This window comes from Stegodyphus dumicola, chromosome 8 (assembly GCF_044657685.1).
Source record: "Stegodyphus dumicola isolate Sdum_Otavi_A_Nest chromosome 8, ASM4465768v1".
NCBI classification, from domain to species: domain Eukaryota; kingdom Metazoa; phylum Arthropoda; class Arachnida; order Araneae; family Eresidae; genus Stegodyphus; species Stegodyphus dumicola.
Genome location: NC_140775.1, coordinates 62,627,514 through 62,645,955, shown reverse-complemented (window position 1 = coordinate 62,645,955; position 18,442 = coordinate 62,627,514). Strand labels below are relative to the sequence as shown.

Here is an 18,442-nt window from a genome sequence, read left to right as displayed (position 1 = left end):
TAAATTAATGCCAGGGAAAGACTCTGCACATATTTAACAAAGAAAGGTCTTAATTATTCAAGTAGTTGTGCACGTTTCTGCGTTGAACTGCTTATGGAGAAAGCTTATAAAACTTTTTGTAAGTAAAATGGCAATAATTCGTATTTTGCCAGGGCAAGATATTCATGTAGTGCAAACAGTACCATCTTTGAAGTATTAAAAAACGAGAGAAAGAGAGAGAGAACTTCAAAATGTCTTAAACAATTATTTTGTATACCTCTCAAATACAAATTCAGTTAGAATAACAACCATAGCAACATATAGTGTGTAAAATCTTGAAGCGATCTTGATTTTACGTAATTTACGATAGTTTAATTAGTTAGCTGAATGCAATCCAACATTTAATGCTGAAAGAAATCGCATTTTCGACAGTTTTAAGGACCAAAACATTAAAATAATCAGATTTCGGTTTTTTAATCTATTAAATGTGGATGAAAAATTGAGATGTACACTGCGAAAAAAAAAGGACAGTTCTATATCTCCCGTTCTACTGGGCCTATTGACGAAATTCAAATTGCGTTTCTCATGTCTCGAAAGCGCGACTTAAGGTACATATATTTATATATAGCATTGTTCTAAGATACGTATTTTGACGCGAAATAGGACTTTTTCTGAAATGGCATACCAATTTTTGTTTCATATTTCGACTCTACTACTCAATTATGCGTAAATATGAAGCGCCAAGAATAATTCAGTTGGCAAACTTCTTAATTTATAGCAATATATTTTTCTTTCCTTTTTTTTTTTTTTTTTTCCATTGTAAACGAGAGGAAAAAAATCATTGTTCATTCTTTCAAATAATTTTAACAAAGTGCGTAAACTACATTTGACTTATTACCGCTTATAACAAATATGTCAAATTTCAAAACTCGCCAATATGTAAATTCACCTATATCCTAGGAAATTTTGAATAAAAATTGTAATTTTTTGCAGATATACTTGAAAAACATTTACTTCAAGATGATGGTAAAACTTTTATAGGTTATAATTCGAAATGTTTTTCGAAAAATTTATAAAAATTATTTAAAAATACAAATTTTTAAAATAAATCATTAAAATGGGAGAATTTTACTTGGAATGAACCTAAATTTTGAATTCTGGAAGAAGGAATCAAGTAAGTTTAATTAAAAAAAGAGATATTAATAAATACATATCATATTTAATTAACACTAAGGAGCTAAAATTTTGAGAGCTACTGCTCGTGCGATTTTTACAAAACTTGACAGTTTGACATAATTTGAATCTTAAAATCGAAATATGGGGAAAAAATTGCCATCTCCGATTTTGTGTCAAAATACCTATATTAGAAAGAAATGCTATACATATATATATATATACATAAATCTAATGCATATCCTAAGTCGCGCATTCGAGACATGAAAAACGCAAGTTGAATTTCGTCATTAGGCCCAGTAGAATGGGAGATATAGAACTGTCCCCCCCTTTTTTTAGCGTACCTTAATGAAAAACTGCAAGTAAGCAATTTTTAAGTTATTTATATATAGTGTAAATTATTTGTATTATAGTACTTAACTATAATATATTCATATTACGCTACAGTACCTTGGAGGTCTCCATATAATTTCACTTTTTCTTAAATGAACATGGTTCCAGATTTAAAAAAAAAAAAATTAATGCTCATGAATGCTAAAGACATAGCTGTCAATATCCTTTGACTATAAAAAACCAGGAGGTTATGGCGCTTCTCGGGGACATCACTTCAAAACAATTTCAAATTGACTTAAATTCACTTTATAATGCATGAATTACGTTACTGAACTATTTATAAAATGATTATGGTGTAAAATTCTTTACTATTTACTTCGATATTCTAAATTTTATGTTCTTCGGCTATCTCATTTTCTCAGATGCTATGATAATCCTCAGTAGGAAAGGAAAGCTTTTATTTATAAAGTACTTTTAAATACGAAGGAAATAAAATCAATTATTAATATGCGTACTTTTATGTGGATAAACTTAGTAATGTACAATATACTGATGCAAACCAAAACTATATATGAATACTAACTAAATAAACATTAATTAAGTCTTCATAATCTACAGCAGATTAAGACTATTCATATCAAATAAAGTTTAATAAGAAAAAATATGCTGAAAATTATTACGAGTGGGGAAAGGAATTAGAACAGTTTACATTTAATTAATTTAATAAATTGCATTTATTGCTGGGAAACATTTTCGCTAGAAGTTTTCCTTAGCAAAGGCTAAAAATTAAAAACCAGGAGATGAGCTGAAAAATGGGGAGAGTTGGCAGCTTTACAAAGACTATTTTAGCCTTTTTTAAACTTAATAATACAGACTTCAAAAGAATAAATCAGTTACTAAGCATAAAAACTGTAGTTATAAAGGTTTGTTTTATTTCATTATGCCAAAGGATATGAGGGCTGTTGCTCAAGGAAAGGGTTGCCTTCATGTAAGGCTTTTTACGCGAAAGTGATCGCAGTCCTATTACACCTGGGAAAAACCATGGAAACTCCCATGCAGCCAGCCTATTTGCCTGAAATCGAACCAGTTCGAGCTACCACTGCACATAAATTCTACTGCATACCTGATGGTAGGTCTCTGCACAGTAGCTCACCACATAGTCTAATAAGATTCTGCAAATATTCTTTGCATTTTGAAAGAAAAAAAGTTCAGATTATTAATGAAAGGAATACCGTATTGACTTGCATATTTTTCTCCTTAGTTTTTTTCGATATATGATTAAGAAACCAGATTTATGGTCACACTAGAAAAATATTTTGTTTAAGTAAAAAGAATATTATTGAAATTGATAACTCTTTTGAAGTACATAATAGATCTTGAAATCTTAAAAATCAGGAGGTTCATGCTGCGCAGTGATATGATTTCAAAGCAGCTCCAAACAAACTTTAATTCACTTTATAATGCATGTTCGAGTTATTGCACTATTTATAACCCAAATTCAGAAGTGAAATATATTAGCATTTAATTGCATATTTTATATTTTATAGTCTTTGGCTAATATCATTTTGTAATTTTCTTACACTTTTCTTCTTCTTCTTCATTGCCTCGAGAGCACAGGGTGGGCCCTGGCCTTCTTCTGACATCTCTGCTTTTGGTAACGGTCTTCCAGTTTTTTTTTTTTTTTTTAAACATTTAGTAAATTAGGTCATTTTCAACACAATCATCAATCCATCTCACCGGAGGTCTACCCCAAAGTCTGGCTGGCATGGGCTTGGCCAGAAAGATTTTTTTACAACACCGACTTCCTGTATTCCGGCTAGATGAGCAACCCATTAATTTACTCCTCAGCCTCAGCCTCGTAGTGTTGATCGGGGAGAACCCCAGGTATAGGTCACGGCGGGCAACCAACATACTTTTCACTTCCCTAACGAAGCCTGTGTTGGTCTCTATAGTTAGGTTTTTGATTTTTATATTGCATTATCCGTACACAGCCCGTACGAAATACAGATACAAGGTACGATGGCAGCTATGAGATCCACTGAGCTAGAAAGTAGAGGCTCACGAACAGTCAGCGACATATACAAATAATTCTTCCTCGAGTGATGCCACAGAACATTTAGAACATAAAATCAGAGATCAATTCAAGGTTTTACTTAAACTAGTTGCAGGCAAAATAGCGACGTCTAGATGGACAGGTGTAGCAAACCCAACATCTAGAGCAGGAGTTCTCAACCGATGGTACGCGTATCATTGGTGGTACGCAAAGAAACAAGTATTTTTAACTATTAAATTCAAAAATTAAAACCCCAACATCCTGATTGAGTTTTTTTCTCTAACACTCGTAAATTTATGCGATCTGAGCTTTGTTCAAGAGTGGTGCTGGTAGTACTACTTTGTAATGCTGATACTAAATGCTTTCAATTTTTGTTTAAATGGTACGCATCAGTCAAAGGGTTGAGAACCGCTGATCTAGAGGATTATGTATATGTTATATATGTTGATTTCCACAAATATAACATTCTTTTCTTCTTACGTGAGATCCTTCTTGTTTTGAATATTCTTTTCTGATGAGTGGCGGAACATATTTACCTTGTGTACATGTTGTATCCAGGAATCTCGGTGATCGCTTAATTTCATTTCGAACTTCGTCGAAAGATTTTCCTTTGGCCGTGAAATAAATATCACATTCTGTAGCTAATTCTTGAGGCTTCAGCCATTTATTTCCTTGCCGTATTGCGACTTGTGCAGCTGTTTCTTCATCTAAAGCTTGGAATAATTTATCCGAAATAATTAACTCCTTGAGTATTTCGAAATCCTTTACTTCTCTTGACTTGCAGTAATAGTCCCATGTAGCTGTTAGTCTTGAAGCGAACTGGATATGCGTTTCGCCGGAATAACGTTTAGTTCGTCTGAAGTTTTCTAAACAGGTTTGAGGAGTAGGTTGGTATTCCTTCAGAACAAGAGTTTTCACTTTTTCATAATTTTGCAGATCTTCCTCCTTTATATAAACAAGAACATTTGAAGCTTTTTCTCCAATTAACTTCAATAATATTTCCGAAATTCTAAAGATATGTTCTTTTAAAATTATTTTGCGATATTACTGTTGAATTCAACTTTATGGTTTAAGTGCAAAGAACATGATATTTATTAAATAAAGGTAACCTACAAAACGTTTATTGTTAAAACAAGAAAATGCCCCTTTAGGCGTAATCTGAAAGCTAAAAATCTGATAAGAAAGAGAAGGCATAATCTGATAAAAATCTGATGAAAGCTTTCACATATTTTTTTTTTTTTTTTTAAATATCATTTAAGCCATGTGTCTCTTCCAAAACAAGATACAAATTATGATTTTCCCCTAACATATTACAATATATTTATGATGTATCTTACTTCTAGAGTGATGATCTGGATGAAAAGGCCAAAAGACATCACATGGAAAAAATGGTAAGAGAAGAACTTCAGAGATGGGACTCTGATTCATCTCTTCGCACACCAGCTAGTGGCAATGGCAATCCTGTGAGTTAATAATTTACTTGAAATGCACCATTAGAAATCTATCATTAAACAGACTGTAAGATGAAAATTAGTATTAGTGAAAGTTTGTGTTGTATTTGTAATTCATAGATTGATATGCAGCTTAATGATGTGAAAAATTTTTTAAACAGCCATATGACAAAACAGATATGTTGCAAGCTAATTCTAATTTAAAAATATTATGACTCAGAATTTATTCTGCTTATAAATGTGCACTCCTTCCCAAAGAAATGCAGCATTTATGCTCTCTGGTGATGTTTTGATTTACCTTGATCTACATTCTGAAATTATAACAGGTTTAAAGCTTTCATTTTTGGGGGAAGATGGGAATTTATTTAAAAATTAAAAAAAAAATACTCAATTGAAATTTCTTACCGTTTATTAAATACACTGGTTAATAAACTCGGTCACTTATTACTTTCAAATTTCCCAAAACCAAAATAAATACATATGGATCAAAGAAAATCTGCCGTTTACTAAACTTATCTGTGCTACTTATTATAATCAGCTTGGCAAATGACTGATTCTTCAGTGCCAGTATATCTTACTTATATCTGCCAAAGCTTTTAGTTCATTCATTTAACACATTTTGGATTGCAGCTTTATCATTTGACTGATACTTTTTCACCTTCTCTGTACTTATGAAACACTATTTCCAACATTCTTTGTTCGCATTTGCTTCATTGTGGAAGAATTTCCTTATGTTAAGGTAAATAAAAGCAAGTCTCTAGAGGTATTGTAAATGAGTAAGGTCTGATAGGAAGTGAAAATGCAACTTTTGTATCCCATTTTAAGCTTTCTACCATCAAAATCCTCCGCTTTAGACAGATTAAATAGGAGTCTGAGATCCAGACAAGTCGGGACAATGGCGATTCCGATTTTTCTGATATTAGATCATCAGTTTAAATCTAGTAAAATGACTTGTACAAATTATAAAATTAAAAATATGAAACAGCAGTTTATGAAATAATAAATACTTTATGATCTTAAGAAAATATATATATATATAAAAAAAAATAATAATAATAATAATAATAATAATAATAATAATAATAATAATAATAATAATAAAAAAGAGAGAGAGAGAGACGGAAAGGGAACTCAAAATTTGTTTGTTTGTTTTATTAAATACTAGCCACTACGCCAGCCTTCATCTGGCTTTTAAATGCACCGGAAAAATACCTGAAGGGAACACCAAACATTCCGGATGTCCATAATCCGGAATGATCTATAATCCCGATCTCAAAGCTACAAACATTCTGCGCATGCGCGCTTAATGTATAACGGACAGTATAAGCTAAGCTAAAATTATCTAATTATCTATTTCAGTTAATGTGTCAGATTGCGTTGTTCCTTAATCTTCGAATTGGATCCGGCTTATTATTTTTTGCAGACTGTTAGAGCAATTTTATAAAAGTAAGCTTGAACTTTCGATTATGTCAAAAAGAATTTCCGATTCTGGAGCTGCCAAAGGATCTACAAAGCGAAAGCATGTTTCGATGTCCATCAAACAAAAAGTGGATTTGCTGCAAAAAATGGATAAAGGCATATCCTTTGTTCTGAAATATGTTTATCAATTTCACGCTGCTCTGCGGAGGGGGGGGGACATCGCGGAGCACAATGAACTGGAAGTCGATCTGCCAGCACTATCCTTATCTTCAGGGCAGATGTTTTTATTTTATTCGGCTTATAATTTTTTACTAAATGTAGTATTTCATCTCGACGTACTCCGTCTTTGATATGATTTAAATCAAATTCCTCGTCATTATAAATATCACGAATACACATCAAATACTTTTCTGATTGCAATTTTCTAATTTCGACTATGCTTAATGTATGCTTTACGCATGCGCACATTGAAAGAAATATTTAATAAAGTAAACAAATAAATATTAAGGTTTTTTTTGTAAATTTTGATACCCTTTAGATCAATAATTGCTCTTTATTTCATAAATTACGGTTCCATATTTTTAATTTTATAATTCTGCATGCCATCTTACCAGATTTAAACTGATGATCTATAATCCGGAAAAACCGATAATCTGGAATCGCCGAAGTCCGACGAGTCAGGATTAAAGACTTTTGACTGTATATATATATAATTCAATACAAATGTATTACATATAGAAAATTACAATGAAATAAGCAATATCCTTTAACACAAATGTTAATTATCCTAATGAATAAATTAACCAACTTCTCCTTGCCTTTTTTCGACAAACATCCAGTATCCAAGAGAAACATTAAATTTAAAAACTGTACAGAATTATCCCCCTCATTTTTTGGAGTGGCAGGACTGTTGCGCCATTGTTGCTGTATCAGCAACAATGGCTGTATGCCATTGTTGCTGATATAATGAGAGAGAATTGTGATGCAATTTCATCAAAAAACATAAAATTTAAAAAATCTCATTCGAATTTTGAAAACTTTCCTAGGAGGTGCACTGGCTTTTGTCTAGATGCAACTATGTGCCAAATTTCGTAGCCCTGGGTCTATTAGCTTACGCGCAGCCCAAACAAAAGACACACAGACAGACAGAGTCTTCCTTCTACTGCCTTGTTTCTATTGCATGCTGACGAAGTTAAATTATATTAGTTTAATTAGTTATTATACTTATGTCTTCTTTCCGTGCATCTTTGAGGCTTAACTGAGTCCTGAATAAATAAATTCCAACATATACTTTAAACTTATCCAAGGATGGCATCAGACATATTGTGGCCTGGTGCCATCTCTGTAGGCCCTAAATTCTGCTGCCAAACACCACCCTAAATTCTAAATATTTTCCCACTCCTACATATTCCAGCTTAGTACCTTCTCTAAATTCTAAACATTTTGCCATAATTTAATTTTGTTGCATGGCATTTCTCTAAATGCTAAAAATTTTGCCTCTCCTAAATTCTGCCACCTGTCATCAGTTATTCTCAATTCAAATGGCACTAAATGTAATCTTTTGTCCTATGAGTATCATTTACAAAATCTCTCTCTCTTTTTTTTTAACATATATATATTTTTTTTGCTAAATTTCTCCCTGTGACCACACAGATGCTTCGCACAGCAGTTAGCTGAAGTCTGCAGTCATCACCAAGCTTAATGACAATATAAAACATTACTATGTTATTTATTTGGTATTCAGTTACTTACATTAAAAAAAATTGTTTAGACATCATTACGTGAGTGATTTCTCAAGCTGCCATGTACTGATAATCATGCGGTAAAGAAAGAAAAGATTAAAATATAATTAATTGCCAAGTTGGCTTCAGGTATATAAATTACTCAGTAGGTGTAAAATCAATGATGTTTCAATGCAGAATGTTTCAGTTTGAGATATTATAAGGTATTTCTCCTAGCTTCTTAGCATACCTTTGTGGTGTAATGGCCAGCACACTAAGCGCGCATTCGAGAGGTCCGTGGTTCAAGTCCCAGCAAGGGCATTGCTCATTTTTCATGTCTTCTGCTTCAAAAAGTCCTAATGACTTTACAATGTATGCCAAGCAAAATGTGGCTAAATAGCCAAATTCTTAATTATTCAGATTGATGCTAATAAATGATTATTTTTTTAATATGGAAGTATTTTATTTAGGTGCCGAAATGAAATTCAGAGTCAGAACTCTACACATGTTTAATTATTAAAAAACATAAAATGTACATTTGTAAAAGAAACAAAAAAAATTCTTAAAAAAAAGGTGTGGGGAGGGGGAAGTTGTTATTGATTCAGATCACAAAGAGTTTTAAAAATATTCATGAAATACTTCCAAGCATTACTACACATTAAAAGTCTTTGAATAAAAAAGATTTTTAATTGTGGACTGACGGAAAAGTAATAGAAGCACTGGTCACGCTTGTAATCATGAAGTGCAGATCGACTACACAGACAAAGGACAATCTTTCTGCTGGCAAGAAACATAAATTTTATAATTTGAATAAATTATTGGAAGTAGTATTCTTTTAAAAATTTATTGTGCACTTAACTTGTAACTTGTCTGAATGCCAAGAGAAAAAGACTTAAAGCTGGAAAAGAAAAAAAAAAAAAAAAAAAGGATAAATTGTTAAAATATTTTAATGTTCGCTGCCAGAAGAAAATTACATTTAACCTGGGAATTTCCCAGACAGCATTGTGCAGTTTACTTAACAAGGAATTAAAATTAATGAAGAACTGAGAAAACATGCAAATATCTTAAGAACATGCAAAAGAGACAGAAATTTGACAGACGTTAAAATTGTTTTCTAGAATGCTTTCATGTTATAAAGCTAAAAAATTTTTCTGTTTCTACAGATTTTCACTTATTTGCTAAATGCTAGGAGAGAATTTTTTACCAATTAATGTATCACTCACAAGTTAGAGAAAGAGAAGTCCAATGTTATTCATCATAAATTACATGATGAGAAGCAAACAGCAGATCATCATGTAGCTGAGAACTGGATAAAAGACATTTTCTTGGGCTGCTAAATGAATACAAGCCATTCAAATTGATAATACAGATAAAAATGGACTATGTAACAGAACATTTCCAGAATATACATGTCTAAAAATGAAACAGCAGTTCATTTAAAAAATTGAACATATAAGTTTATACTTTATTAACATGCAATATGGACCCCAAGATTAAGAAGACAGCAGTAGTCATTGATAAAAGCAGAAAATTTCAATATTTGAAAATAACCAAGAATTTATTTAAAACTTCCCATACCAAAAAGAATTTATAGATGACAAATAGTAATTTTACTGATTGTCTTTTAAAATGGGACAGCAAACTGAAAAATGAAAAAATAGCTAATGACTATTTTTCTGGAATCTCTCTCTGACAAACATTAGTATCTTTTCCTGAAAATACAACTTCTAGTATTCGATTTTTAGGACATTATAAAAGCTTTCAAATGTCATAACACAAAAGATGTTCAGTAAATGATAAAAATGCAAGCACTTCGAAGGAGATAAGTAAGTTCATATCTTTGCAAGAGGTCATGTATATTATAATCAATGCAAAGGTATCTCTTAAAATCAATAGAAACTATTTTAAAAAATGTGGGTTTTACATAGCAGAAGCCTCAGAGGAATTGCAAACTATAGCTAATATTTCAGCTACCAGTGAAGGAATTTATGAGGATTCATTTTTAGAATAAATGTGAATTCACAACACTTTTGAGACAGCATATATAATAACTAACTATGTTAACTCCAGAAACTGACCAAAAAAGTAACAGAAAAAAGTGATGACATACCATCATTAATTGAAAAGCACTACAGATTTCAAGAAAAATTCCTGAATTTAAAGGTGATGACCAAAATAGCTATCAGCAATTTATGAAATTGAGAATGCAATAAAAAAATTGCCATTGAACAATCTGAAAAAAATACAGATAGAATAATTATCTGTAAGATATTGAATTTCAAAATTGTGCACATTATTTAACATTGTATTAATTTTTAATTATTATTTTAAGCTTAATTAATAAATTAATTGTTAGTTATAATTTTACTTGAAAAATTTAAAGCCATTATCACTATTTTCAGTACACAAATTGCCATTTATTAAACTCAATCACTTAATAAACTGAAATATGTTTGAAATGGAAGTGATTTTAATAAGTGGTGGGTACTGTATATATATATGAAATGTAATTTCTCATACATTATTTGTGTTGTGCAGCCGGGGCAACAGGAATGAGACAAATTTTGGAATATAAAATGATACGTTTATTTCAGCATCCATCTCACAAGCGTTCCTCACGTAAATCGAGGAGAAGCCCTATTTATAGATATGTGTGCATCATGTTGCTCATCCAATCAGCGATATTAATTGAAATCACGAGGTGACGCTATATGACAGATTTATGAGTTTGGCGATTTAGCGGGCACCAACAGATTAATATAATTTATAATAAAGAAAGGATTTCGCCAAAATTTAGGAACAGGGATGCAATTTGGGTAGAGAATTGCCAACATATTATTAAGGAATATGATTAGAATTTAATTTAATCAATTGATTTAAAAATATCATTACATATATATATGTGTGTGTTTGTGTGTACCCATCATACACTTACAAACACAATAAAAAAAATCTATTTATCCATTTAATATATATTGGTCTACAAATTGGAAACTGCAAAATTCAGATTATTAACTATTAAAAGTTTAACCAAAATTATTATTTGCAGCACATTGCATGACTTTAATAAATAATAGTTTTATTTCTAATGTGTAGAATAATTTTACCAGACGGATTTGCAGCTTTTAGCACATCTGATGAATTTACTTTTCTAAAAAAGTTTTTAATTATATTTCTGTATATATACACGGAGAGAGGGGGATTTTTTTGGGTGTGTGTGGGTGTTTATGCATGTTACATATAGCACAAAGTCTTAAATCCAGATGTCCAATGTCTGGACTCCCAGATATTTTTCTTTCTTTCTTTTTTTTTTTTTTTTTTTTTTTTTTTTTTTTAGTATGCTGTATGGGAACAAGAAATATTTATCATAATAAAACATGTAGAGAGTCTCGATTCTGAATTTCACTTTGCCACTAAATAAAATACCCATGTACAAAAGAAGCAATAACTTGCTAGCATAAATCTGTATGATCAATAATTTGACTTTTGCTTGGTATACATCACAAACCAAAACATTCTAACTTGAAGCACCGTTGATTTTACACCAACTGAATATACACTACAACACTACTGAATTTATATCCTTTAAGCCAACCTAGCAAATCATTATTTATTATTTCTTGCTTTCATCACTTCATGACTATCAATAAAAATGTCTCATGCAGTAATATCCGTTTTTTCTCCGCTTAATATTAGTAATTTAATAACAAAGAGCATAGTAACCATTTATACTGATATTATGCTTGGTGATGATTTCAGAATTCTGCAAAGTGCTCTGCGAAGTGTTAGTGTTTTGACAAGGAGAAATTTAACAAAAATTTCTATTCATATGCAAAAAGTAGGTTTTATAAATGATACTCATATGCCAAAAGCTATTTCTGCAATTTGAATTCAGAATATTTGTTATTCAGATAAGCTCAGTATCAGTGCCAGAGGAGGTGCAACCACACCATGGGACAGAACTTAGGGGAGGCAATATTTTTTAGAATTTAGAGAAGCACCAAGTAAGAAATTCAAAGGATGGCAAAATCTTTAGAATTTAGGCAAAGCACTGAGGCGCAAAATTTATGGGTAGCAAAATTTTAAGAATTTTGGAACTTCAGAGACTGCACCGGGCCACAGAGCATCTTGTGCTGGTCTGAATAAGCTTTATGTATATGTGGGAATTTATTTATTCAGAACTCAGATAAGCATGTGAGGAAAAATAGGTGAAAGTATAATAAATAACTAAACTAATATAATTCAGATTTAACCCTTTGCGGCTCAGTGTACCACTACATGGAACACCCAAATTGAATCGCTTCTGAAACCTTTAAATTCAACCGTAAATAGATAAAAATGCCTTTATAATATACTTTGAACTTTTCTTTTTAAACAGTAGATAGCAGCATATCACAAGGAGAGACAGAATTTTCATTTATTATGTGTTATTAAAATCCACTTTTTTTCAAGTAATTTTCTCTATTTTTTTAATGATATAAAAAATTTTATTTGGAAAAAAAATTATGCATAATTTTGCTGGCTGTACTCCAAATTATTTGTTCTATATTTTTTTTAATCTTTCATACAAAAACCATAAGCAGAATCATTGAACAAAACCGGGTGTTCCATTAGCGGGAACACTGCGCCTTTAGCGATCTCATGCTGTTACGAATCAGAACATCTGTGCTTAGGAGAGAACATCCCTTGTTTACGTTTTCTGTTTCCGTTGTTTTGGGGGGGGGGAATGAATTCAAGCAAAGCAGTATTGAGGGGTGAGGTGTGTTTTGTGTTATGAAAGCCTTAATATTGGCATCTCAAATTTTTTGGGAGTAATTTTTAGGTGGGAATTTTATTAGTAGCTTGACTCATCTTTACTTAGACCTGTGCAAATTTTTTGCTGCCGCCTTTTTAGTCTCATTCCCGTTTATTTTCAATAATTGTGTAGATATTTTTCGTGTATGTATATATTATAGGCTTATTTTTCTTTATTGCTAATATTAATCATAGTTGGTTTGTGTTTCCATCAAAAAGGTGTGACTTGCTTTGAACAATTTCACAAAGCTAAGAAATAGGAAAATTTATAAATATTTTTGTATATAGGACTTGTGTATATAGATATTTATCTCATTTATCCATATATATTCAAGAATATTATGTATATCCTAGAAACCATGTATACAGCCATAATACAGAGTTTTTTCATTCTTATACAAACGCTTCTACTCATTTTCGTGCTTCACTGCAATGCTCACTTAGACGCACTTTTAAAAGCTCCGGCGGCGCAGTGTTCCACCTCATGGAACACCCACAGAATTAAAACAGTTAAGTGCAATTTTTACAAAATTTTACCTGTATATTCCTTTAGGACTAAATAGACTGCATACAACTTTTTTTGTTGAAATTCCAACGTTAACGTATAGTGCGCCGCAAAGGGTTAACTGTGTTAGCATGCAATAGAAGCAAGAAAAAATTTAGCAGAACAACAAATCCTTAGTTGGGAATCTCATGATACATTGCCAATAGTGTACATTGGACGTTACCTAAGCTTTATAATGGCAGCCTCAAATTTGAAGTTTTTCAGATTTCGCAAATAAAAAGCAAAATTTTCCATAATGGACTTTACAAAGGCACATGAAGAAGTAATAATAAATGAAGAAGATATAGAAGCTTTTCATTGCAATTACAGTGCTTCAATAATTAATCAACTAAATGACAAAAAAATCTGTAGTATGGCTCTAAATCCAAAAAACAGCACTACCAATAGTGAAGAAAGTAACAGAGAGATTGCTGAGAAGGAAAAATGTCAACTGACAATTTAATGAGAATTCTGGACACCGCATTTGCAAAGAACTTAAACAATGGAACATTATAACTGAACAAGAAATTATAGAGAAAGAATTAACACAAAAAAGAAGCAATTTAAATAACTGATAGAAATATTTAATAAAGCAGACTGGGCTTTTTTTGTAAATTTTGATTCCTGTAAAGTCATAGATGCTTTATTATTTCAATTTTTTAATTTTATAATTTTTGCATGTCATATTTACTACATTAAAACTGATGATCTAATATCTGAAAAAATCTCAAATCCAGAATTGCCGAAGTCCCAACGCGTTCATATCTCAGACTTTGAACAACACATACACACACACATTCATATCAATAAAAAGAACTTAAAGCATCTAATATTAAGCAAACCACAGTCAGCATATCATGAGTAATGTCAATTCGCACTGCTTGTCAGTAGTTGCATTAATAATGTATTATATATATTAAAAAATATTTAGGACTAAATAGCTCTTGAATAACTGATCATTGACTCATGTTTCCAGTTTAAGAAATGAAACAAACAAGGTAGGTTTTAAGACTACAATAAATTTGCTAATATACCATATTTAAGTAAAAAATGTTAAGAGTTTTTACACAGCCCCCTTGGAAAGCAATATGTCAATGAGAAGAAAAATGCTTCTGATAATCTTTCACCAGATTAAATCACATGGAAGCCTAAGGAATTCAAAATTTTTGGATATAACATATAAATAGATCTAAAAAACAACTAGACATATAACTTTTTAAATGCAGATTCCTGACAAATATCTTAAATTGCAAGGATTAAATATCTTAAATTTTAAGGATTCCAAACTCCTATTTGTAGAAAAACTAAAAATAAAATTTTTATTTAATGTAACTGCATTTTTATGTGGTTTTAAAAGAAATTTATTTCAATCTCCCTTTTTTAATTTAAATCAGTTGGAAGCAAGTCATACAATTTTAACAAACTTTTCTAGATCAAATTTTTTTGTGTCACAAAAACAGGCCTTTTTTAAAATAATGTTTAGAAAATAAAGAACAATTCACCAATTGAAACTCTCATTATAGGTGGCACACGCAAAAATTTTAATTTAATTTATTTTTAATAAAAGGTGCAAATGAGACTAAAAGTGTTGGGGATAGAGGAAACCTGCTTTAACTAACTACTTAAACTCGAAACATGAATCAACAAAAACCATTTCAGGAGATATAGTTATGTACACTTCTTCACATTCTTCTTATATATATATATAAAACGCCTACGGGGAAATAAAAAAAACGCCTGTCTGCCTACGGGGAGAAAGGTAAATACGGTATTATTATTATACTAATTGCTTATATGACTAACTTAAAATAGTTATTATAAAAAAATATGATTTTTAAATCGTTCATGATCAACGTCCCGAATGTGCAATGCAATGATTCTACTCTTACCAGCCCAGCATCGCCTCTATGCGGATAGCTCTGATCAATCTCTTCAACCCAGTGTCGCATATGCATAATTTGAAAATGGAACGATTTATTTGAATTTTTAAATGGAAATATATGGTGCTAAATGGTAACGGTTTTCACATCGGTTGAGACACATGGCTTTTGACCTACATGTATGGACATCAGTTTCTGTTCTGTACTTCTAGTTTTCATAGATTTATTGATGTAAACAAACTGGAAATCACAGCTTTTAAATTAAAGGGTCACTGGCGTTTTTGTTCATTTCGTTAATTTTTTTTGTTTTTTTGTTTTTGCTCTTTTTTTTTTTTTTTTTTCCCATTATTAGAATGTGGGGAAGTGCATCCAGCTCAATGTTTTCATTTATGCTATTTGTTTCTTTTGTTAGGAGAATGTGGGAAAACGCATCTAACTGAATTTTCAGGGGTAACATCGCCGAACTTCCGTGATGAAAAAACTCATACCTGTTGTCTTTTTTTATATTTATTTTAAAACTTAACATAGGCTTTCTTGGTTAATTAAAAAGAAATGTTACAGCATTATTACAGAAGGGGAAAGACATCAGCTTTCCTGATGCGTCTTACTCACTCAGCATTTCTCAGGAAAATGTCGTCCTTGTTCTGTGTGCCTATCTTCGTTTTGAATTATTTCACACACAGCAGAATTTTTAAATTGGAGTTTAATTACCTATGGATAATTATTGCTTAATTTTCTTTAAATTTCGTATTTATATTTTTGTTTTTATGTGTATGGTTATAATTTTAATATTTTGGATGTTTCATTTATTTCTATTAATATGATATTCTTTATATTAATACATACCAAAAATTAGCATATCAAATATAATTTATAAATTAATACTTTATAAATTGAGTTCATTATATTAAAATACTGATTTTATATGAATTTTTTTTTTTGTAAAATTAGGCTTAACTGCTGAAAATGTATGGACCAGTAGCCATTTAGGAAGACCATCCATTTAGGAAGGTCGCTACTGGTCCATGCATTTTACTGGTCCATGCATTTCCATCCATTTAGGAAGGTTCGGTCCCTTGACTGTGCTTCGTTCTCTGCACAACAAAAAATATAAATATCTCAAAATGCTTCTGAGTAATTTGTAATGCAATTACTTTAAGCAATGAAATAAGGTGGTGGATTTGTATTTTACAGTACAACAAAACTAACAAAATCTTTTGCTAATAATCTTTAACAAAATCCTGACACAATGCAAAAAAGTATTAATTAATTATAAATTGAAGTAATTTTAATGCTTGAGAACATAAGAATGAAAATTAATTTAATACAATTTCTTTGCTAAAAACAAATATTTCATATATGTAATAACAACAATGTAATCTTACAAAGCTCCAAACGGCTTAACTACAGCTCTGTAATTATTCAATAAAATAAATTTATGACATTTCATGTTGTCAAGAAAGATAAGTTTTCATTTTCAATCTTACAATACAAAGAGTGCATTCTAATAAATATAAATCATTATTTTAGCTCTGCTATTTTATATAAAACATTTACTTATTTTTACTAAATACTATTTTATCTTTTTATTTAAATGCAATTTACAGTTTTTTTTTTTTTTTTTTTTTTTTTTTTTTTTTTTTTTTAGTCCCCAAAGAAGAACAAGTAATGAAATACAATGAACTCTTTATCTAAAAGCACTTTTCTTTTCATCAAACAAAGGAAAAAATAGTTTAATCTGAATTCATAAAAGCATATGAATGTGTATCACTGTGGCTAAAATGGAAGTGGGGAAGGAAAAAAAAAAAAAAAGAGTTTCACTGTACTTAGAACTTCTGGATTGAAGTAAGTAGAAGAGAAAAAGAATGAAACTGAAATTATATTAAAATAAATCAAACAAAAAGCATTCTATAGTTGTCAATTATTAACATGTTTCCAAAACACATTATTTTTTCGAAATTTCTGATTAATACTAAAATCAAAATCTAAAAGTACATCTTTAGTGAAATGATCGATTCAAATAGACTTCCTCCATCATAAAATTAAAATATTTAAAAAAGAACTTATCCAATTTGTAGCTCTTTAAAAAACCATTTAATTACAATGAAATGCTAAAGAAGAAATTCCTAAATCTTATTTTGTTCAGCTAAATTAAGACTCTTTTTTGCAAACTGATTTAAAATTACATTTCTGCATAACAACTTTCATTATCAAATTTAAATATAACTTTTCTTTTTACATATAAATGAACATTATGATGTTTATTAGTCTTCATACAATTTACTAATTTTAATCAAATTTTTACATCAATGATTTTAAAATAAAATTTACAATAATTTTGCACCTTTGTGGAACTTGCCAAATTTTCAAAATGCACAAAACTCTGGCAGCGAAACAAAATCTTGCTTGAATGGTTTCTTGATCATTTTTTAGGATAAATACTTAATTAAAATGTAAAATATGTTAATAATATGTATACATGTTATTTTTCTTATTATACAAGTTATCATTCTTTTTCTTGCACAAAATTCTTCAAACTGAGCCAAATTGGATGCACTAATATGTAAGTACAGAAATTTCTGGTGAATATTGAAGTATGTTATTCATTACATGCTTCTTCCTTTTAAAATTTCTTTCTTCACTATACTATGCATAATTACAAATTAAAAAAGAATTAAATATTGCATATTTATTTGCAATGTGTCCTGCTTATGTCACTGCCTTTATGGACAACTTCATGTCAATGCCTTTATGAACTTTTGAATCATAGGTGACCAAAGTCCATTTCTCATTAATTATTGCATATTTGTAGATAAATTTCAAACACTGATAACTGACACTCTTTTGCTACCAATAACAGGAGCTTTATAAGGTGATATGATTTGCAAAGTTTTAGAAGGGGATGCACATAAAAAATATGGAAATAGAAATACATGTTTCTTTTTCAGGTGGTATTTTAAAGTGCATATAATTTAAGACTTATGTACAAATTTATGATTAACATAATGAGAAATAAATAGCAGATACAGATTACTTTTTATATCTGTCACATGTCAGAATTTTGTCAAACTATGTGGATCTTCAACACTACAACA

At 30.3% G+C, this 18,442-nt stretch overlaps 1 protein-coding gene across 1 annotated transcript in view; it reads left to right on the top strand.

Annotated features, from left to right (window-relative positions):
* Nucleotides 1-17,253, top strand: part of LOC118179714 (polycystin-2-like) — a 143,051-nt gene extending 125,798 nt beyond the window's left edge. Inside the window, exons 16-17 of the mRNA XM_085821915.1 lie at nucleotides 4,882-5,001; nucleotides 16,996-17,253. Coding sequence (XP_085678041.1) covers nucleotides 4,882-5,001; nucleotides 16,996-17,016 — 141 coding nt within the window. The 3' untranslated portion in view covers nucleotides 17,017-17,253. The remainder of the gene's footprint in view (nucleotides 1-4,881; nucleotides 5,002-16,995) is intronic.
* The last annotated feature ends 1,189 nt before the right edge of the window (nucleotides 17,254-18,442 follow it).